This window comes from Pleurodeles waltl, chromosome 7, assembly GCF_031143425.1.
Source record: "Pleurodeles waltl isolate 20211129_DDA chromosome 7, aPleWal1.hap1.20221129, whole genome shotgun sequence".
Classification (NCBI taxonomy): Eukaryota; Metazoa; Chordata; class Amphibia; order Caudata; family Salamandridae; genus Pleurodeles; species Pleurodeles waltl.
This window is the reverse complement of record NC_090446.1, coordinates 202,580,191-202,602,702: the sequence shown is the minus strand read 5'-3', so window position 1 is coordinate 202,602,702 and position 22,512 is coordinate 202,580,191. Positions and strand designations below refer to the sequence as shown.

General features: G+C 42.1%; 1 protein-coding gene across 1 annotated transcript in view; it reads left to right on the top strand.

Annotated features, from left to right (window-relative positions):
• The window catches only part of SLC13A3 (solute carrier family 13 member 3), a 346,390-nt gene that overhangs the window by 229,208 nt on the left and 94,670 nt on the right, over positions 1-22,512 (top strand). The window contains exons 6-8 of the mRNA XM_069243573.1: positions 4,635-4,760; positions 6,771-6,866; positions 10,526-10,630. Of these exons, the coding sequence (XP_069099674.1) occupies positions 4,635-4,760; positions 6,771-6,866; positions 10,526-10,630 (327 nt within the window). The remainder of the gene's footprint in view (positions 1-4,634; positions 4,761-6,770; positions 6,867-10,525; positions 10,631-22,512) is intronic.

Here is a 22,512-nt window from a genome sequence, read left to right as displayed (position 1 = left end):
AGCCATATTGTCCCTAAGTTCATGGGATGCTTTCAGCAGTATTCAGAGTTTAGACACACTTAAGAGCGTGCTGCTGCTTCCTCTGATTATGCCTTCACTTCATCTCATTTATTTTGGACTTTCCATTAGTTCAGATTCAGTGATATTGGATAGTTACCATCTGATCCAACCTTAGTGTAAATAAATATATTCCCAGACATTTTTGACCGGTGGTTCCATTGGCTGCAGCTCCCCGTTTTTTTTTTTTTGGCAGGTGGGGAATGTAAACCTGGCCTCTGGAGTACTTCAGTTCTTCTCCCTGAAAATAATTGGGATGAAGCCAATTAAGGTATTCAAATCATAGATGTAAACCTATCCTATTGATTGCAAAACCCCATGCAGTGTCTGATTGAAGGAACAGGTGGTTCTTGGAGAAGTGAACTGTTACTGCAGTGTGTTGTAGTGCTCTTTAAAGAAGTGTGCCTTTAGCTCATTCTTGAGCATGGTTTGTGAGGCCCTGATTGATACAGAAATGTTTTTTCAGATCCAGAGTGCATTGATAGAAAAGGTCTGCCATTTAGTATTTTTTCTTTTTTGCACATTTTTGACTCCAGTCTGATGGTACAAGGTTGTCATTGATTCCTTGTCAGTGTGGTCCTCGCGACTGAGCTTGGTGTCCAGGATGAATCCAAGTAACTGTAGCAGTGACCTCTCCCTGTGGTGTAGCTCATAGAACCCCAAGGGTATTGCTTCCTCAAGCACCTTGTCTTTGATATTGTACTCAGCAGTATGAGCTTTCTACCACCAGTGCCCTGTCAGTACTATCACCATAGCGCTGTGAACACCTGCCCTGCCCCCAGTGTTGTTGGACCCTGGCAGCCTTATCTTCCTTCTGTTAGTGGCCTGACGGGGTTGTAGGAAACCACCAGAACTGGCTTCAGCTGAATATCTACCCTGGCCCGGCCATGATTAACCCATGGAACTAGTGACACTAAATAGAGCACCCCAGCCTGCCTCTATTCCTCCCTAATGTAGTTCCTAAAAGACAAAAACCACTGAATACAGGACAACTGAGTGGAAATGGAAATTGAATGAAGAACGTGTATTGACCACTCGGTTTGTCAGGTTGAAGAGCTGTAATCTGAGCACTGCCTCTCTGGGATCTCTTGTACCTTCTATTAAAACGACAAGTACATTTCAGGCAAATCACTTTACTTCACAGTCTCATTTTCCTTGGCCAGTGAACGTGCCATGAAGTAAGTTTGTTCAAGGGTTCACGGGCTACAAAAACACAACTCTTATTTGATTTAACAGAAATAGGTTTCACATACATTAGCGGGGCTGGCCATATATACAGGGGTCATGACAAACTGACAATTCATGCACACTGATGGCGTAATCAGGGTACGGGGGGACTCAACTCTGTTAATTGTTTTGATGTCTTTTTAATGAGATGCTAGTTCACTACACACATTTAACCCCTTGAATTCTGATTTTGGTTAAATAACTTTTATTCAAACAATTATGCATGAATCATGTCATGGGATAAAACATGTATGCAGATGCACAGAATATAAAATGCTACTATGATTGTTTGTGTAGAGCGAGGAGGCTTCACCTCATGAATCATGTCCTCACCTCACACCCAAGGATGGTATTAAATAGCATATTCAGTTCTGTCCATCGGGAAATGTACTACACCCACTAATACATAAAATATACTGTTTTATCTTTGAATTACCAGTTCTCTATGTAATGTAACCATTTTAGCCAGCAACAAGTTCCATTTGTTGTTATAAAAAAAACAAAAAAAAACGTTTTGTACATCAGTTTTCAGACCACATAACTCCTTTCAATCTAACATCTATAAAATGGAAATATTTGGCTCCAAAATCTAACATTCAAGAGAAGCTTTACATTTAGCATTGTGGACATGTCCCTCAGTTGTGAGACCTGAAGGAACATTGTATTTTCAGTTAATGCAAGATGTCCCAAAATAACGCTTGAATGCAGTTTGACTTTTTAGTTAGGCAACATTAGTTGATATGTCACTTCTGTTTCTATGAAAAGAAGAATCTGGCCCGGAGCTCTCTCAAATCTATTCTCCCTTGACAGGACTGCAATTTTTGCAGAGGTTCTTCGCACACTCCTGAGTAGTGTGTTTGAGAAAGGAGCTGAGTGACTGAGCAGCAGGTTAAAAGGACAGATTAAAAATAGGATGCAAAAGGAAAATGGTGCAAAAGGAAAGAAAGGGAAAGAGCATACAAAGAATAGGCTATAGTTTAGACTCAGTCGGTTTTTAACCAATGGCTACGATTTTATGCATCTTCTTCAGCCTTTTTGTGGAAAGCAATTTTTTATTTTTATATAGCCATGCATTCACTGAGCAAAATTTTAAAGCTGCACAATAGACAGTAGCAAAGCCAGTCTTGTGTGACAGCAGGCTTGGAGGAGTGCAGGATAAGCAGTGATAATGAAGCCAACATACAAAATAAATATTTTTAAACAATGAATCACTTTTTCAGCAGCTAGCTCCAGCTGAGTTGTATTTGCTGATGTTGCAAGGGCAGGTTCTGGGTTTGGCAGCAGTCGGCAAGATGCTAGCAAACAGGATGACCTCTGCCCCACCAACCTTTCCCTGGGAGGAGAGCATGGGGGCTATCTTCCCACAGACCTACACAAAAGCATGCACAGAGTTAATTTGCCAGGTTACAGATAAAAATGATTAATAGAAAATACCTATTTTGTTTATTTAAAGAGAAAGCTTAACCCACAAAAGGTCACAAGACATATAAACTTTGTTCTCTGCACTCCTGGCTGTTTTTGACGGTGCACCGGGGTGCCGCGATGCATAGATTGGAAATCTCTGATATATACGTATATATGTGTGTGTATATATATATATATATGTATATATATATATATATAAAAAGAACTACCCAGCATTCTCTCCTTTTTTTCATAATTTATGTGCCACTCTAATTCTGAAAGGGCTTTATTTTGACTTATACTGGGTGATCCCTTGTGTCTGTACAAAGCTAAACCTCTCTGAAAAGCTCTAATGAGAGCAAAACATGTGTCAGGAGTTGCTTTTACTCATTCCAGGTTGGCGTGGATGGTATTTTACCAGTCCAAAGCTGTAATACTGTGCCTGGAGTGGTAAATGGTTTTTCTCATTATACAGCTCGGCAAGGATGACACTATGTCAATCCTCTGCTTAAAGACTTTGTTGTACAAATGGCAAAATACTTTTTCCGTATCTAGCTCGGCGTGGATAGGACTGTGCTGATCCTATGCTTAAAAACTTTGCTAGATAGACATTTGAGTGGAGCAAATCTAGAGTCTCTTTGGTGTTGAAGGATGCTCCTTACTGGAGCTGCTCTCCACCTAAACTTGGGAACTACCCAGAGTTCTCTTCTTTTTTGCATAATTTATGCGTCACTCTAACCCTGAAACGGTTCTGTTTTGATTGATATATATATATATATATATATATATATACGTATTTCTTTAGAGGGAGAGTAGTTTTAGCGGATCAGGTGTGGGTGAAGTGTGGAGTTTAGAGTTGTGAGGGTTTTTTAGTGCTCGAGGATGGGTGGAGCTAATTGGTGGCGAGGGGTCTTTAGGGATCTGGGATGGTTCAGTATGGATGGAGTTTGGAGTGTTTAAGGTTCAGGGATGGGTGAGCATAATGGTTGAAAGGGTTTTTAGGATTAAGCATGGGAAGATTATAGGAGTCCTGATAGATTTTTAGGACTCATGGATGAATGGAGCTTGAGGTGGAAAGGATTTTTTATTTTGTGGTATAAGTGGATTTTAGGGAAAGTGAAGGGTTTTTATGGTTCGGGACAAGTGGGAGTTGAGAGGCATTTAGGTGTCAAGGATTGGTGGAGTGTTGGGTGGTCAGAGTCATTTAGGGCTCATGAATGGGTGGAGTTGAGGGTGGTATAAGATTCTTGGGTTCAGGGATGGGCGGATCAATGGGGTGGGATTAGATTTCAGGTATGGGTGGAGTATAGGCTGGTGAGGGTTTTTAAGGCTCAGAGATAAGTGGAGTTTAGGGATGATGAGAGGTTTTTAGAGTTCAGGGAACAGTGAGTTTAGGGGTGTGAAGAGTTTTTAGGTGCCGGGGATTAGAGAGGTTTAAGGGTGGTGAAGCGTTTTAGAGGTCAGGAATGGGTAGCATTTTACGGTTGGTGAAGCTTTGTAGGGATTAGTGATGGTTGGATTGTGAGTTTTTTTAGGGTTAAAAGGTAAATGGAGCCTAGAGATGGGAAGGGGTATTAGGCATCAAGGATCTGTTTTAAAAGTTTCTGAAGTATTTGTTGTTTAGTGTACCATATATGAATCTGATCTAATGACCCCCTGTGGAAAAACACAGATTTTACCCCTCCCCACTAAAAACAAATGAAATTCGAGAAAATGGCTTACAGATAGTTATCTATTTAGTTGGGTAGTTTTTGTTCTTGGAATTGTTCAATGCAGGTAGCAAGACTGATCTAGAAGGGTCAGAGTGCAGTGCATTTATGTTCACCTTTGAAATCACGGTGTGTTTCTCAACATTTGCCATTGTCCTTGTACAAGCTGTAAACCTTGCCCACAGATGTGCTGCAGGATATGTTTTACTCTTATTTACATAACTTGTGTTTGCAAAGCTATTTTCCAGGCTGCGACGTGGTGAACTTTGGATCTTGGTTTTTATTTGCCTTCCCTTTGATGCTGCTTTTCCTCTTCTTTGGGTGGCTCTGGATCTCCATCTTGTATGGCGCAGTCCGTATAAGGTAACTTAATCAATTTGCTCCTTTTTTGAGTGTTTACATGCGATAACAATGAATTGTTTTTGTTTCTACTAATACCACTCGGTCCAGTTCATTCAAGACAGACGTGTAAATACTGATTTTGTAACAGTCTTTTTAAATGCTCCTGATGCAAAATCCAGTCCGCAATTTATAAGAACGAATTAAAGAAAATAAATATTTACCAAGATATGTTGCACTCCTTCTCAATCGTTCACTTTCCTTTGCAGCCAGCCATTAAATGTTTTCTTCCGTATTCAATAAACAAACAGATCAAAGTCCAAATTCAGCTAAAATCTCGTGCTAAAATAGGAGCACCTGATTTGTTTCCTCCATTGAAGCCGCCCTTCTCCAATGGTGAGAACGTCATCTGTACAGAAAAAAGAAAGTACAACCGGAAATGATCATGCTATGGCCGCTTTAGACTTTGACTTTCAATGTCTGATCATCTGAGAAAGCCTTGGACATTGTTGTTACTTGTAGATCTCTATTTAGATTTATTCTGACATTGCAGCCCGTTTTACATTCACACGTGCTTTGGGATGAAAACACAGTCCTAGCAAAGTTGTTTTGGGCTTGAGTTGTATTGTCTGTGTTTCATGTTGTACACAGACCCCCATCACTAGTTTCTAGGGCAGCTACAACTTGATTTAGGAAATATGATTCGTTTTAGGGTACTGAGTAGTTGTCACCCTCATACACATACATGCCAATTTACCAAAATGCCAAGGGTACCCATCCTTTGCCCCAATGCCATCATAGGAAGTGACATCATATGAGTTATGACACTTCAGTCTAGCAGGAAGTGATACCACATGACCATGAAAACATCACAATAATAGATACTTGAAGTTAGTAGTACATAATGAGCTAATTATACAATAACTACTAACACAGATCAATGTTTATTATGTATATATACACACCACGTATTTTAAACAAAGTGCTCACAAGATAGGAAGATTAAACATTTCCCTTTTTACTGCGTAAAATGTGTTTCCTCACAGAGGAAACACTAGGAATCTAAAATGTTGAAATCATTAACCATCATGATCTATTGGTTCCACTACTGTATACCCCAAGAATAAAATATACTGGTTAATAATAGGAAGACACCGAAAATCAATAGTGATTACATCCACCTGTATTAATTCAGGTAGACCATTTTTACATGTGAGCTATGCTGTTAATGTATTCCTTGTCATAGATAATTCATTGCCGTTATGATCACCCGTAAGGCAAAGTTTTTTATTCAGCTGCAGAAAGTAAATTGTGTTAATCAGGACCCTGTTTACTTTCTGGTCTTGGCATTACCTTCAAGCCTGTCTGAAAGGCAGGGCTGGAGATTGCAAGGGGCATGGCACGGGCCACAGATACAACTCCTGTATGATTTTCATACCCATACATTACAGAGCTATTCACATTGCTCATTCCAACACTCTGTTCAGCAGGATTGGCAGTGTTGGAGATCAAACCACGTTTATAATTGAATTAGACAGTAATTTGGCCTTAATCATTAGACCATGGCTTCGAAATATCCTGACACCCTGCAACACATGGTTGCTCCATGACAGTGGCTTTAGTCCACTTCCGTTTTCCTGTTATTTTATTTGAGTTTGTAACTGATAGGGACACGTGAAGCGTCTTGTTTTCATATTTCTCTTTGGTGGCAGTTTTTAGATTGTTTACATTTCTTTATTCATTCCAGGGAAAACTAATAATGAGGCTTAGCCCCAGGTCTTTTGTTTTACTTCTTCACTTACATCCACATAAGTTAATCACAGCTGAGCAAAGCAAACCTTTGTTATAATTATCAAAAAGACAGTCATAAAATGTTTTATTTTCCATGCTCTATGTCGTTTCGTGATCACATAAATATATATGTTTGTTTTACACTGTCCATATTCAAATATTTAGTAGTATTTCAGCTTTACATTTTTAAAATTGAACCATACTTATAGATTGGTATTTTTTTCATTTTTGATAACTTGTTAGATGTTCTAGAAAAAAGAAATCTGAACTAAGATCTGAAGCAGAAAACAAAGCATTGGCTATTATACAAGAAGATTATCGGAAACTTGGACCAATCAAGTAAGTTAACTACAAATGTTCCTTAAGAATTAAGCAGGGTTAGGTGACCGCAAATCTCAACTTTTAAATTGTTCCTAAAGCCTGCTTTGGATTAATAGCAAGCTTTGCAACAGTGCATCACTGTAAATATATATTGTTTTAAATGTTTGTAGTACCACTTGGTGAAAGATTAAAGTTTTGCTACGCTATGTGACAGTAGTTTGCCAGTACTTGAGAACTGTCCCAAATAAAGAAAGGTCTAAGGTTTAAAGCTCTTTTAAGATTATATATTCAGAAATGTAGGTGCACAAGAGTATAATAAACCACTTACTGTGCAAAACATCACTAGATGTTATTCTGTGAAGCATGACACTGTAATAAGTCAAACATTGTTTACTGTAAGGCGGCATAACTTATCCACTTGTGCCAAGACCATGTGGTGCACTGGAGCCTCGGACTGGGTTCGACTGCAGGTTTTCTTCCAAAGTAAAACATGAAAGGAGAGTGAAGCAACCTTTACTTATCCAGCACTGTAGGCCCCTTTGGGTTAGAGGCTCACTCAAATTACAGGATGGTACTTTGCATTTCATATTAATTCAGATAACAAAGTTACTGTTATCGAGAAAAAAGGAAAAACGCACACACAATCCATTACTTGCATGTTTCAAGATCATTTGAACCAACAAAAGAAATTTAAGATAAAGGCAATGCCTTAATTCCTTTTTGTTAAACTGTAATATTCAAATTCATGTTCATTTTTCATGAGGTTTAGGGTGGAAAAGGGAATGAGTACCATTATAGGCAATGAGTGTTCTGTGAAGGTACTAACTGTTGCGTAGCTTAAGTGTTGAATTTGCAAAATGTGACCCACTAGGAGAGTAAGTGTTATTGAGAGGTTTTAACGAGCCATATGGATCACCCATCTAATACTTACCTGAGGCCCTAAAATAAAAGCTTATTATTGGTGCAACATTCATATAACATAAAAATCTAAACATTCTAGCTATGAAATGTCTCTGGTAATACTGTCCCATATGACTCTCAGTGGCGGCCGGCTATTTTAGGAGGGAGGGGGGCGGGCGGGAAACACACTCACACTCATTCATTCACACATGCACACACATCCATTCACAACACTCATCAACATTCAAACATACACACATGCACCAAATATTCATTTAAAACACACACACAGCCTTAGGTCAGCCAGAGAAGGAAGGCAGCAGTCTCAACTTCGTCACAGAGTGGGATTGGGTCAGTGAGACTGCTGATCCCACCCCACTCTGTGACGAGGTGTCACTGATTGACACTCGCCTTAGGCGCGTCAGGGCTTAAACATGAAGCGCCCACGTCAGAGTCAATGGCTGACGCTTCCCTTGTCACAGAGGGGGAGGGCCTTGAGGCACCTTTGCTGGGCTGAAGAGGTCACACCCATAGGAGCTGTGACCTCTTCAGCCCAGAAAAGTTCAGCTCTGGGAGCCAGGAATCTGTGCAAATCGTGCATGTCTCGCTCCTGGCTGCCTGGGCTGAACATGAAGAGTGAATGTCTGTCAGGTTGACCTTTGCTCAGCCTGACAGGCACTCTTCATGAGGGGCAAAAGGTGGGGGGGCGTGGCCCCTCCACCCTAAAGGACGGGATGCCTGATGAATCTTATGTTATTGTGCGACCTACACGTTTGAAAAAGCTAGAAGGTCCATAGCACTTCCACTTTAATATGCACGTCATCCATCTAAAATCTTTCTTTGTGTTGCACAGTGATTAGTTCTTGCTAGTAGTTACTTTCATTACAGTTAGTAGCAGGACGTAAAGATTTGAATCTGTTAGATTTTAAAGATTATACTATGTATTTCCAATATTATTTACCATGTAATTCAATTTAAACTTGTATATTGTGGCAATGGCCTATATTGCAGGTCAATACATTCTGGTATTTATCAATCAATCTGTCAATACGTTAGCAGGCTGATAAAGTACTACATTACCAAAAGCATAACATATACATGCTGAAGTTCCATCAACACTGATTAAAACAGTGTTTTAAGTATATCTTACGATCAATGATTCATGGAGTAAAGATTTCAAAGTTGAGAAAGTTATGGCTTAGAAGGGTCGTGCATTGGTGTTCTTTCTTACAGTAACTTGAGGACTTGCCAGTTTTTTTCTCTGCAAATCTGAAAGTTCTGTGTTGAATGCAAGGGATACATTGGTTTGTTGCCCGGGATTGCCTTGTATGTCAATGCCAAGGTTCTTTTTATACAAGGCTCCACAGGGAGCAATGCAGTTCTTAGAACACATGCAGAACTTCTAGGAATGTGTTACACTGCTGTGGTAGCAGAGGTTGGGATGAAGTAGAAGGGTTTTAATATAAGACCTTGATACTATTTCTCAGTTCCCTTATGATTAGTGGTACCTTGTTTTCCCTAAAACTTTAAGGTGGAAGTTATATGTGTCAATAACATGGTTTACATGTTCATCCACATTCCCACTGGAGTCAAAATTACCCACCAGAGCTTCGCTGTTGTAACATACTGGAATTTCTATATTTCCTATCTTTCAATTGTCATATTCATTTCTTTTAGTCACATCTGTGCCATCAATCAAATATTCGGTTTAGACTACATTAATACTGGGCCACCTCTGCCACTCTTGCAAACCTTTGATAGGATTTTAAGTGGCTGTCATTAGCTTTGAATCTAATGTCTTAGTTCAAGCAAGAAATTGTGAAGATGTTTGACACATGCCGGAGTCCAAGAAGAGAGTGACATGATGTTTGGTGAACTCGATGATCAACAACCAAAGTCTGTGCCTCATGTCCAACCATCTTGCTCTCCTTCTACTAAGAAAGCATTTCAGCCGGCTACAAGCTAGATGTGATTTTGTCAGTTTTGCAGGCAAAGCGTTTTCCTTCATATACATATACACTATGCATGTCTCTGCTAAACACTGCTACAAAATACTGGGTTTAGTTTGTGGTGTTTCATCAAGCCTATTAAGACTTAAATTTAATATAGTATCACCTTCTTTTAGTTTGGGATCAAGTTTGTAGCACTTTCATCCCTGCTAAGTCTGCCAGGGCTTGGACTGCATAAGTTATTGATTTGGTCTGAACTTTCTGAGGAATCCTTGGCTCGACACTGAATGAACTGGGGATCAAAGTGTCATGATTTTCTGAGTTAACCTCTGTTTTAAAGAGATACTGAATTATAATCTCAAACTGTTCCTTTAAAGGATTCATAGTCCTTTGAAGCTCAGATTGCTCCACTTCAGAGGTTATGAACTGCCATTACCCATGTAATCTAATGGATATACCGGCTGTAGATTACATGGGCATTGGAAATATCATTTTAGGCTTTGAATTGCATATTTAGTAACTGAGCGTCGATATTTTATTTGGATTGTTTAAAAAAATGTAGATAGATTGCTGATTTGAAGTTCCAATAAGAAGTTATCATTTTTGTGTGACTTCAGGGTTTGTGTTGTTTTCTTTTAATTTGTATTAGTGTAATAGTAATAGTTGACAATTCGCCGTTATTAAACTACTACAAGAACTGCTCAAATAACCTGCCAACTTGTTAAATGAAAAAACACACTAAGCAAGTACAGTTATTCGTTTGCACTATTAATTAAAAAAATGTTTTCCTTTGTAAACGTTTATTTGCTGTTTGGTTTTATATTTTAGATTTGCAGAACAGGCGGTATTTGTATTTTTCTGTCTCTTTGCTATTCTTCTCTTTACACGAGATCCAAAGTTTATTCCTGGATGGGCAATTTTATTTAAACCTGGGTAAGATTTACCATTTTAATTAAATGTATTTGTTTAAGGAATGTTTTAGCGAACCTTTAGACCTGTGACAGTATATGTTTGCTGTTAAAAAAATAATATTAAATGTATTGCGTCTGGCGTTTTGGTTAGAGGGCGCACAGGCTTACTTATATTCGTTTTTATTAATTTTCATTATAATTAATGCAACTTATATTATTGTAAAGTAGAAAACTAAAGAGGTGTACAAGCATTTTGACACAAACTGTGTGGAGATTTCTGAATCATTTCACTACATAAAGATGATGATTTGAGATGTTTACATGACGGTTCTAATGGAAAAAGTGTAGGGTAATATTCTGCTTACATTTGACATTGTGCATACATTTTCTCCATACTTTATCCTAGAGAAGTCTCTGCTAGAGGTAAAACTTAGTTTGAGCTGATGGTTGGATGTGGGTCCCATTGGTACTCATGTTTTTTTTTAGGAACTGGCAGTTACATTTCCCTTAATATTATGATCCAGAACAAGATAGAGAAAAACACGAAAGGGGGAAAGGAAGAGAAGGATGGAAAACAGTGACAATGGGGGAAAGCAAGGAAGAAAAAGAATCTGCAAGAGGGGGGTAGATAGGAAGTGAGTGTCAGATTGTGGATTAAAGAGGCATTAGTTGGACTCATCACTATTCAGGCTCCTGACCGAAACCTTGCTTTTCGGCACTTATTGTTTTACGAATTAAACACTGCATCTAAGAACCTACATCACTGATTTTAAGTTTTGTCATGTGCTCTAGGTTTGCGTAATTATTTTCTCTATTTTTCACACAATCCTAGTTTTCTTCTATCACGTATTCATTTATTTTCTTTATGATCACTTTTCAGTTTTTTCGGTCAATTTCACATTCATTGTTCCTGCATTCTACTCATTGACACATAGATCACTACAGTGAACACACTGCTTAAGTCTGAATATGCCCATTGCATGCCTACAAGATGGTGTTCTAATAATACACTGCACCTTGATTTTTTTATGTTCCCATTCTACAACTACATTCTAATGGGATTCCTTACAGCTTCCTGATGCATTATGATTGCTATTTTCCTCACCAATCGTGTGCCTGCCTTGGCGCAAGGTTTGCAATGGCTTATTTTTGTCTTTCTACACCTTTTTATGATTTGCGCAGACTCCTGGCTGCCTGAGCTGAACTTTGCTGAGCTGAGGAGGTCATAGCTCCTGTGGGCGTGACCTCCTCGGATCAGCAAAGGTGCCTCAAGGCCCTCCCCTGGGTGACGAGGAAAGCGTAACCAATTGACACACTCCCTGGGCGCTTCAGGTTTAAGACCTGAAGTGCCCAGCGTGAGTGTCAATCAGTGACACTTCGTCACAGAGTGGGGTGGGGTCAGCAGTCTCACTGACCCCATCCCACTCTGTGCCGAGGCTGGTACTGCTGCCTTCCCTCATTGGCTGACCTTAGGTCAGCCAATGAGGGAAGGCAGCAGTCCCAACCCTCCTGGGACCTGGAAGCTGAAGGTAAGTGTGTGTGTGTGAGTGTGTGTATGTGTGTGATGTTTTAAATTGAATGTTTGGTGCGCGCGTGCATGTTTGAGTGTTATGAGTGTTGTTAATGGGTGTGCGTGCATGTGTGTGTGAAACAATGAGTGTGTGCAATCTTTTAAAATGAATGTTTGGTGCATGCGTGCATGTTTGAACGGTATGAGTGTTGTTAATGGATGTGCGTGCATGTCTGTGTGTGAAAGAATGAGTGAGTGTGTGTGTATGTATCCCACCCGCCCCCTCCCTCCTAAAGCTGCCGGCCGCCACTGCTTATGCACCTCCTCAACGGTACCGTGTTCCTCACCTACAATAGTGGGTAGCTAATGCAATCCACATTATGCTGCTGCTTACTTCAGCTTGCAATCTTAGACGCGCTAAGCACCATCTGACAAGCTGATATGTGAATCCACTAATATTTTCAGCAGTGGCAAAATGACCATTCGCACATGTTGGTCAGAGAGCCTGCCTTAAGATGAGAAGTTGCATGCCTGGTGTACACTTCTTTTCAACAACCTCCTTTTAATTAGTTTGTAAGGATAGACTCATGAAAAGCAGTACAAGGTATCAGGAGTAATGGGAGCTAGCGACATTTGAAAGTGGTGGAGCATTAAAGTTCATGATGAGTGCCTGGGGCAAGCGAGAGTAGTGAGCGAGCCTGACCAGCATAAACAAGGGGTTCGGGGGGGTGGGTGCTTGGGAGCGTTCTCCCACCGGACATTTTTTGAAAGAAAAAGTGGGAAAATCGTGCATTTTGAAGCAAATTTGAGAAAGCAAGGTTAATATTGCAATTGTGATATTGTAGTTATGATATAAATAAAGAGATTTTATCTGAGAATGACGTAGGTAGTTGTTTATTCAGTACAACCAGAGAACTGAATATTGTACTGGAGGCACATTTCATTAAACCCTCAACTGAGGCACTTATGTTTTTTGACAACATAGGCACTGCTGGCAATCATCTTCCTTCCCAAAATGATCCTTAGAGCGAGCTTGCTTGTTTCCAATATCACTTGTACTTAGTACATTATCCATCCTGCTCCCTTATTTGTTTAAAATAAGCCATAATTGGACTCCAGCCTTTACTGTTCTAACAGAAACAAATATATCACCTCACCCATATGTCTCTCCCATCACTACATTGAATTTAACGTCTATGTTTAGAAACAAATTAGCTATCAACATAAAGGCAGAGCCCAGAAGGTCAAGGGAGAATGTCGCCCATTATTATAGATTTATAGAAGTTTAGCTCTCCTGCTAAACATTTAATCAAAATAAATGTATTTAGTGCAAGTTTTAAGGTAATTGCCACATACTGTTACCAGGAATGCAAATAAATAAAATGCCCCATTAATCCATTACCAAGGAACACATTTTTGATCACAGTTGTCAGAAGCTACATTTCCACTTCTCTTTCCAAATGAAGCAAGGAATATCACGAGAGCTTACTCAGCATACACAGTAAATTAATTCTGCACACACAGCTTCTAAATATTGTAAGCAAAAAGTTTGTCCTGCACTAAGCAAAGCAAGCTCATTTGTAAAAGGGTTATGAAATTGTTGCTTACAACTGAAAAGCACCCCAGGTGTTGCATTGGCGGGTGATATCTCCAGTATCTCCTTGAAGAATGGCCCCCAGTATTACCCATTTTTCAGCACTAGTTTATATCCCAAGACCTTACCACATGATGTGATGATCTGTAGTTTCTCTGGCACTAGATTTACCACAAAAGCAGCATTTTGGGACCTTGGGGCAGACGGTAGGGTGAGATTCGGCCTTATTACTTGACTTAAAGATAACCGAGTTGTCGCTGGACGACTGAGGTGCTGTTTGTAGTGGTGTAGGTGAGCTCCTTTGATTCTTAATTTCTGCCCTTACTTCTCACGGGTAAACAGGCAAAATACTACTTTATGAAATGTATTAATTATTTTTCGCAACAGTGTGAAAGATAGCTAAAGCTGGCAGACCTAATACCCTGTTATTCGTAAAGGACAGTAGAGGGCACTCTTTGTATACATAATATGGATGAGTCATAGTTGATAAAACAGAAATTAGGTAATGACCAACAAAATGCAAAAAGGGACAATACAATGTGCATAAACGACCAATGATGGCTAAGCTGCAGTTGTTAGATATGCATGTTTGCCAATAATCAAAAAATAAAAGCAGAAAGTGAGTAAGGAGACAGTGCGCAAACTATCTGAAAAAGCATGTAAATAGGAAGTACTAGAGGAACAGGTGGACAAAGAATAAAAAAACCATCAAAGATTAGGGGACTATAAGGGGGTCTTTCTGTTGTATAGCCAAATGAGGTGAAGAATATTGAAATGTGGGAGGGCAAGGGAAAGGGCTAGGAACTTGCCACAGCAAAGCCATATTGGTACCACAGCATCAAAATCACCTGATGCAACAATATAATTGTTGTAATGCTGGGAGAACATTCCCCAGGAAAGACATCAGTCCTCCACCGTCAGTCCACTCAGCTTCATTCTCAAGAAGAGTTTAAGTCGTAAAACCCTTTAAAATAACAAACCCACACGAAAGATGCCACTATACATAACTTTGACTAAGAACTGATTCACTGAATTTGAGGTAATACATTCTTACCTTTGCGTGTCCTCCAATCTCACACAAATGTCTGTTGCCATTTGACTTTACAGTGGTTTAAATTCTGAAACCCCAAGGCTCATCTTTGGGAGGAGACACAGGGGCATATTTATACTCTGTTTGCGCCGAATTAGCGTCGTTTTTTTCGACGCAAATTCGGCGCAAGACTAACGCCATATTTATACTTTGGCGTTAGACGCATCTAGCACCAAAGTATGAGGAATGAGTGTCATTTTTTTGCGTGAACGCCTTCCTTGCGTTAATGAGATGCAAGGTAGGCGTTCCCGTCTAAAAAAATGACTGCGACGCAAATGCGTCGTATTTATACTCCCGGGCAAAAATCACGCCCGGGAGTGGGCGGGGCAAAAAAACCTGCATTTGCGCCTCTTTTTAACACCTGGGTCAGGGCAGGCGTTAAGGGACCTGTGGGCTCAAAATGAGCCCACAGCTGCCCTCCCATGCCCCCAGGGACCCCCCTGCCACCCTTGCCCACCCCAGGAGGACACCCAAGGATGGAGGGACCCATCCCAGGGACATTCAGGTAAGTTCAGGTAAGTATACATTTTTATTTTTTTTATATTTTTTTTGGCATAGGGGGGCCTGATTTGTGCCCCCCTACATGCCTTAATGCCCAATGACCATGCCCAGGGGACATAAGTCCCCTGGCCATGGCCATTGGGCAAGGGGGCATGACTCCTGTCTTTACTAAGACAGGAGTCATGTAAATGGCGTCTGGGCGTCGTTAAAAATGGCGCAAATCGGGTGGAGGCGATTTTTTAGCGTCAACCTGACTTGCACCATTTTTAAGACGCCCTAACGCCATTTTCCCCAATGCCGGCGCTGCCTGGTGTACGTGGTTTTTTTCCACGCACACCAGGCAGCGCCGGTCTGCTAGCGCCGGCTAACGCCATTCAATAAATACGGCGCCCGCATGGCGCTTCAGAATGGCGTTAGCCGGCGCTAAACTTTTTGACGCTAAACTGCGTTAGCGCAGTTTAGCGTCAAAAAGTATAAATACGGGCCCCAATGCTTCAGAAAAGGAGTTGATTAACTACTTCATGCTCACTGTCATTAAGGGCTATGCATATGAGGGAAAGAGCATTTTGTCACTGATAAAGAATAGAAAAATTACCAATTACTGCACTGGCTTCAAATTAAAGCTACACAATGATTGCCAAATACAGACCCACTTTCTAACAATGGACAGAGGAATGCATCTTGTCCAAGTAGGGACCACAATACTAGTCAGGGTAAGTCACAGCACAACCTCAATTATCCTGTGCTCACCCTTCGTTAGCTTGGTACAGAGCCGGCAGATTAACTTAGAAGGCAATGTGTAGAGTATTTGTGCAGTAACTCATACAGTAACACAGTGAAAACGTCACAAAAAGTACTTCTCATCAGTTTAGGAAAATAGAAAATATTTATCTGAATAAAAAAAGACCAAAATGACACAAATCCAACATGCACAAGTCAAGAAAAGATTTAAGGGTTTGAATATCAGTAAAGTGCTTAAAAACACAATAGCTCCAAGTGGGTCTATCAGGACATTGTTGACTGAGTTGTTCCCAACAGTCTGACGCCACTTGCAAGTGTGTGCAGGCCGGTCATGTTGTCGCACGAATCCCAGGCACATTACCTTTGGTAAATTGTTAAACATAGACGTTGCACAGAGTCGAGACGGTGAGGCGTCACTGGAACTGGTGCGGAGTTGGTTCCCTACTGCCGCCAGTTGCAGGGAAGGTGAGGCATCTGGGTTCCGAACAGTTGTAGGGGAGGTGATGCAGCACTTCTGTTGAGATATCAGTTCCTTACGATCCGGGGAGGTCAATGAATCCAGCAGGTCAAGGTGCGAGGTTACGACTTTGCTGTGCTGCGATCAAACCACGGGGCCACAGGTGGTGCAGCTGTATTGGAGTTGGGTGTCCCGGACCTCAGAGAAATATCACTCAGGGCTCACACTGTGGCAGGACTTGAGAGGCGCTGCAGCAGTGTTGGGTTTGTTGCGTCATTGCAATCAGCGGGGACCTCGGCTCCAATGCAGGGAGCAGAGGTTAGTCAGGCAGCGGCCCGGGTTCCGAAGTTGCTCTGGAGTCGATGCACTTGGTTTCTTCTTGGTTCACCAGAACTCACTCTCAAGGGCCCAGGAACTATATTTACACCACTTAGTGAGTCAGGACTCTCGGCAAGAGAGCCCAGGCGCCGCCAGCTCAATCCGAGCCCTTGGAGAGCACTTGAGGAGGAAGACGGTATCCTTTCAGAAGAGTCAGGGTTCAGCAGGCAGCAGGAAAACTAGCAGGTCAGCAGTCCTTCCAGAAAAGCCATCCAGATGAGTCCTTTCAGCAGTCAGACAGTCCCTCTGATAAAGTCCAGATGTAGGTCCAGAAGTGACTGAAATTTTGGTCTCAGAGGCCCAATACATATACTCATTTCTGCCTCTGAAGTAGGCAAACTTCAAAGGAAAGTCTATGTAGTGCACAAGACCCTACCTTTCCTGCCCTGGCCCCAGACGCACTTGATGGGGTTTGGGACTGATTTGTGTAAGGACAGGCACGTGAAAGTATCAGCTTCTCCCACGCTCTAGCCTAGGAAGACCCATCAGGATATGCAGGGCATACCTCTGCTCCCTTTGTGTGTTGTCTAGAGTGAATCCACAAACAGCCCAACTGTCATCTTGACCCAAACATTTATTCCACAGACTGGGCGAGGCACAGAATGGTTAAGCAAGAAAAAGTCCACTTTCTAACAGTGCCAATTCCAAACTTACAATTTAAAAACCAACTTCAACAAAAGATGTATTTTCAAATTGTGTGTTCAGAGACCCCAAACTCCATAGCTCTATCAACTCCCACTGGGAAAATACACTTAAAATAAATTACAAAGCAATCCACATGTTACCACATGGGAGAGATAGGCCTTGGAATAGTGGAAACCGAATTTAGCAGTACTTCAAAACCAGAGCATGTAAAACACACCAGTACATGTCCTGCCTCTTAAATACACTGCACCCTGCCCATGTGGCTGGATTGGACCTGCCTTAGGGGTGAACTACATGTAGTAAAAGGGAAGGTTTGGGCCTGGCAAGTGGGTACACTTGCTAGGTCGAACTGGCAGTTAAAATTCCACACACAGATGCTGCAGTGGCAGGTCTGAGACATGTTTGCTGGGCTACTGATGTGGGTGGCACAATCAGTGCTGCAGGCCTATTGGTAGCAATTGTTTACAGGCCCTGGGCACACATAGTGCACATTCCTGGGGAGTAACTGGTCAATCAATCAAGTAGGGTATCCAGACACTTTCAGGTCTCAGAAGTATATTTGAAGAGCCAGATCTTGAGAGCCATCCAGAATTCCAGAAGTAAGGTGATAGTCCAGAGGTGCGCGGGGAGGCTGTTCAAGGTTTTCACTGTGCTGTGAGAGAAGGAGTGTCATCAATTTCTGCTTCAGTAGATGAGGGGAGTGTGGGCAAGTCAAAGGGAGGCAGAGCTTAGTCTTCTCAATGGTTGGTTGTTGGAAGTTCAGGTGGTGGTTAATGAACATGGGCCCTTAGTTGTGTAGAGTTGTGTAGAGCCTACCGTGCATGGGTCAGCAGCTTAAAATGGCAGCTGTTCTGAATGGGGAGCCAGTGGAGTTGCCTGAGGTGGGTGTGATGTGGGTTCATCGGGGAAGGCCGAAGATGAGTCTGATTGCCGTGTTCTGTATGGTCTGATGTCTCTGTCGGAAATGTGTGATGATTCTTATGTAGAGGGAATTGCCATAGTGCAGTCGGCTGGTTATGGGGGCCTGTGTCAGGGTGTGTCTCATGTGTAGGGATAGCCACTTGAAGAACTTATGTAGCATGCGAAAAGTAAGGAAGCAGATGAAGGGGAATGTTGATCTGTAATTTCATGGTGAGTTAGTTGTCAATGATGATTCTGAGGTTTCTGGCATGGTTGGAGCGAGTGGGTTGTGGTCCTAGGTCTGATGGCCACCAGGAGGCATTTCATGTGTTGCTGCTATTGGCAAAGATCAGTACTTCCATCTTGTCTGTGTTCAGCTGCAGGCAGTTTTTCTTCATTCAGTCAGCAACGCATGTCATGCATCTGTGGAAGTTGGTTCTGGTGGAGGAGGGGTCGTTGGTGAGTAAGAGGATGAGTTGGGTTTCATATGTGTGGTAAATTATGTTGAGACTATGGGATCTGACGATTTTGGCCATTGGGGTCACATATATGTTGAAGAGTGTGGGGCTGAGGGATGAGCCCTAGGGGACACTGCAGGTGATAAACCTCGGGTTCAGAGGTGAAAGGTGGGAGGTGGATCCTTTAGGTTTTTCTGGTGAGGAAGGAGGTCATCCATCTGAGTGCATCCCCTTGGATGCCAATATGGTGGAATCTTTCGATCAGCATGTGGTGGGATATGGTGTTGAAGGCTGCTAAGAGGTTGAGGAGGATGAAAGCTGCTGTTTCTCCTCAGTTGAGGAGGGATCTGATGTTGTCCTTGACTGCGATCAGGACAGTTTCAGTGCTGTGATTGCTGCTGAAGTCTGATTGGGAGGCGTTGAGTGGCTGGTTCTGCTCCAGGTATTTCATGAGTTGCTTGTTGATCTTTTCCGGTACCTTCGCTGGGAATGGGAACAGGGAGATTGGCTGGTAGGTTCCGGGTTAGCTGGGTCACTGGAGGGTTTTTTGGGTTGAGGTCTGACTTTGTCATGTTTCCAGGTGTCAGGAAATGTTGTGGTGGTGATAGAGGTTTTGAGCAGGGTGGTGAGTTCCTGGACCATCCTTTGGTTTCCAGGGTTGAAGATGTGGTGCAGGCATGGGTCTGTGGGAGCTCCCGAGTGGATGGATTTCATGGTGGAGATGATGTCCTGGATGGGGAAAATGTTCCAGGTGGTCAGTGTGTGGTTCATGTTGATTACGGTTGTAACTATTGCAGAAGTCTGTAATTATGGGTTGGGGATCAAAGCTTCTGTATATGGTTGCAATCTTGTGGAAGACGTGAGTGGGGCTGTTTCACAGCTCATGTGAGGGTGTGATGTTGTTTTTGCTAGCAGCCAGGTTGGAAGGGCTGTTTTCTTTAATGCCATCAGCAGGTGGTGGAAAAGGCTGAGTGAGGGAAGTTTTGAAGGCTCCTCTGTCTGAGGCATCCTTGCAGGTGTGCCATCTTCTCTCCTGCTGTTTGCTGTGTAGTTTCGCTGTTCTGAGTTCTTGGTTGTACCAGCTGACCTTTTTGGATTATTTTCTATGGTTGTTCCTCTTGATGGGGACAATGCAGTCAGTGCAATTGGTGATCCAGGCATTTACGTTTTTCACCCCCTGTTCGACTTGGTGGCGGTAGCAGGGTTGGAGGTGCTGAGGGCGCCTGCCCAGGGTGTCTCTGAGATTTTGTTCCACCTCAGGTGGGGAGTTAGCTGGTCATCTTGGGGGTGGAGGTACAGGGCTGGAGATGCTGAAGTTAATGATGGATTGATCGGTCCATGTGAGTTCTGTGACATGGCTTTATTTGACTGGTAAATCAAGTATGATAATAATGGATAAACCAATCACCAGTACAATCTAGACAGAGAGCACTTGCACTTTGGCACTGGTCAGCAGTCCTAAAGCCAATAAAAACAGGTAAGAAAAAATAGGAGAAAAGGCAAAAGGTTTGAGGAGGACCTTGCAAAAAAGGACCAGGTCCAACAGCCATGTGTGTCATACGCCCACCCTCTTTGCTATCTTTGAGCATAGGTCTGAAGCTTTGTAATCAGAACCAAAGCTTGCTGTGCTCCCATGCTGTTTATTAGAGCAGGTGAACCCAGCGCTCCAAAGGAGACCTGGGAGCCCTGCTTTCTTCCTCCTTAACACAGCACAGGTTCCAGAGGCTTGAATTGCGCATTTGGAGTATGAGATCTGTTCAACCCATCATGGACACTTGACTTTAGCTTTTGCATGCAGTCTGCCAATCAAAAGGATTGGCACTGCCCTTCCGAAACATGAAGGTGTTGTGACTGAGTCAATTACAATAGATAAAAAAATACATTAAAAATGAATAGTGCGACTTGTGGATGCTCACAGTAGGAGAGGAAATGCTTCTATGCTCCATTGGAGGAACTGCCCCAGCTCTGGAATCAAGCTCCTTCTGCCCTTTTACTTTGACTGTCGGTAAATTTGCTATTTGATACTACCAAAAGAGTCCTTTGTACGTTTGTTGTGTCTTTATACTTCTTAAAGTGTACTACTGTGCAGTAATAGGAGCGAAATGTGCGCTATAACATCCCATGTGATCCTTGTACAGTTCAGGGCCAGACTGGGGAACCAAAGGCAGCCCTGTCAAAAATGTTCAAACCAGCCCAGGCCCGTTTGTCTCCTTGCTCAGTCTCTCTCTTCCCAGCTATCTATTCTTTCTTTCTCCTACTTTCTCCCTTCTGCCTCCACCCTCTGTCTCCTTTCCCTATTCCTCCCTCTCAATCTCTGTCCCTTGGAGTCTTCTGTGCCTGCTGAAATTAACCTCCTGGAGCTGGGGAAAGTTGAAGAGGTACCAGGAGTAGACCGGATCTTTCAAAACCGGCCTGCAAAGGCTCCAGCCTATAGTGCATGCCTGGTGCGAAAAAAGGTCTGTGCCGCCCAGTGCAGCCCTGGTCCAGCTTTATCAAATATGTCTGCAGGCAACCACAGTGCCCATTTGAAGTCGTTGGCATTCCTTGCAAAACGTATGAGGTCTGAATCCTCGGATAGATGTTACTATGGCTTAACAGCAAAATACTTTTTCAGTAAAAATGCAGCCTGTCCACGGTTGAAACCAGACTTGTCCCAGAGTAAGTGTCCTTAGGTTGGGTTTCGTTGTATGACCTTATTATGAGGTTCCTTTTATTGCCCAACTTAACACTGCCCCTGTGAACTAATGATACTCTGGCTACTATTACGTTTGGGAGTAGAGGTAATGGGGATTATTAGCGGTGCACATTAATTGACCCCCAATGATGGATATAAAAATCATGACTTAATAGCATCACATACTTCACGGTAGACAGCATGGCCCAATACTTCAAAGGAGATACGCCGTATTTTTTCAAACATCTTGTCTTTATGGTAAAAAATTGTATTACGGAAAGTGGGCTGGCGGATCTAAATGGACAGCTACATGCAACAACTGAAATGTGGAAATCCTACAATAGTTGCAGTGAGTATTTACTCTTGGCCGTGCTCCCGTCGATTGTTTTTTTGTCCACTGTGCCATTGTAATGGAGGAACAACTTTTTGTAATTGTAACGTGATCTTGCTCCAGAAGGAACAATCCTGCTGAAAATGCCAGACCATGCTCCTTCTGAACTGGAACCAAAACAGTCCCAGAGCAGTTTCGGTTTTCAAATTGGGCCCTCATTTGGTTTGAACACGAGACCCATGTTTGGGAATATTATTAACAGATATATAGGGAAAATTATGGGTGGAATTCTTGACTTAGATTACAGCCACTTGTAATTACTTTGGGTCCCTTACAGTACCTTGCTTTTTTCCCCACTGTGACTCTTCAAAAAGATACCAATCTTTTACAAATCATACACGGTCCGTCCCAAAGTGTAAGGTTATGGCCCCTCTTTATCTTGCATGACACTCAACTATAATTTATGCGTCATCTACGTAGTTACTCCTACAACCAATTCTGTATTAAACAAAATGAGTGCAACACCAAGGCAGTTATTGACATTTTAATGTTTCTAACCTTTTCGTGGAAAACTGGTAACTACAAACTGGGTGCTCCTCAAAGAAACAGCATTTCCATTTATTTT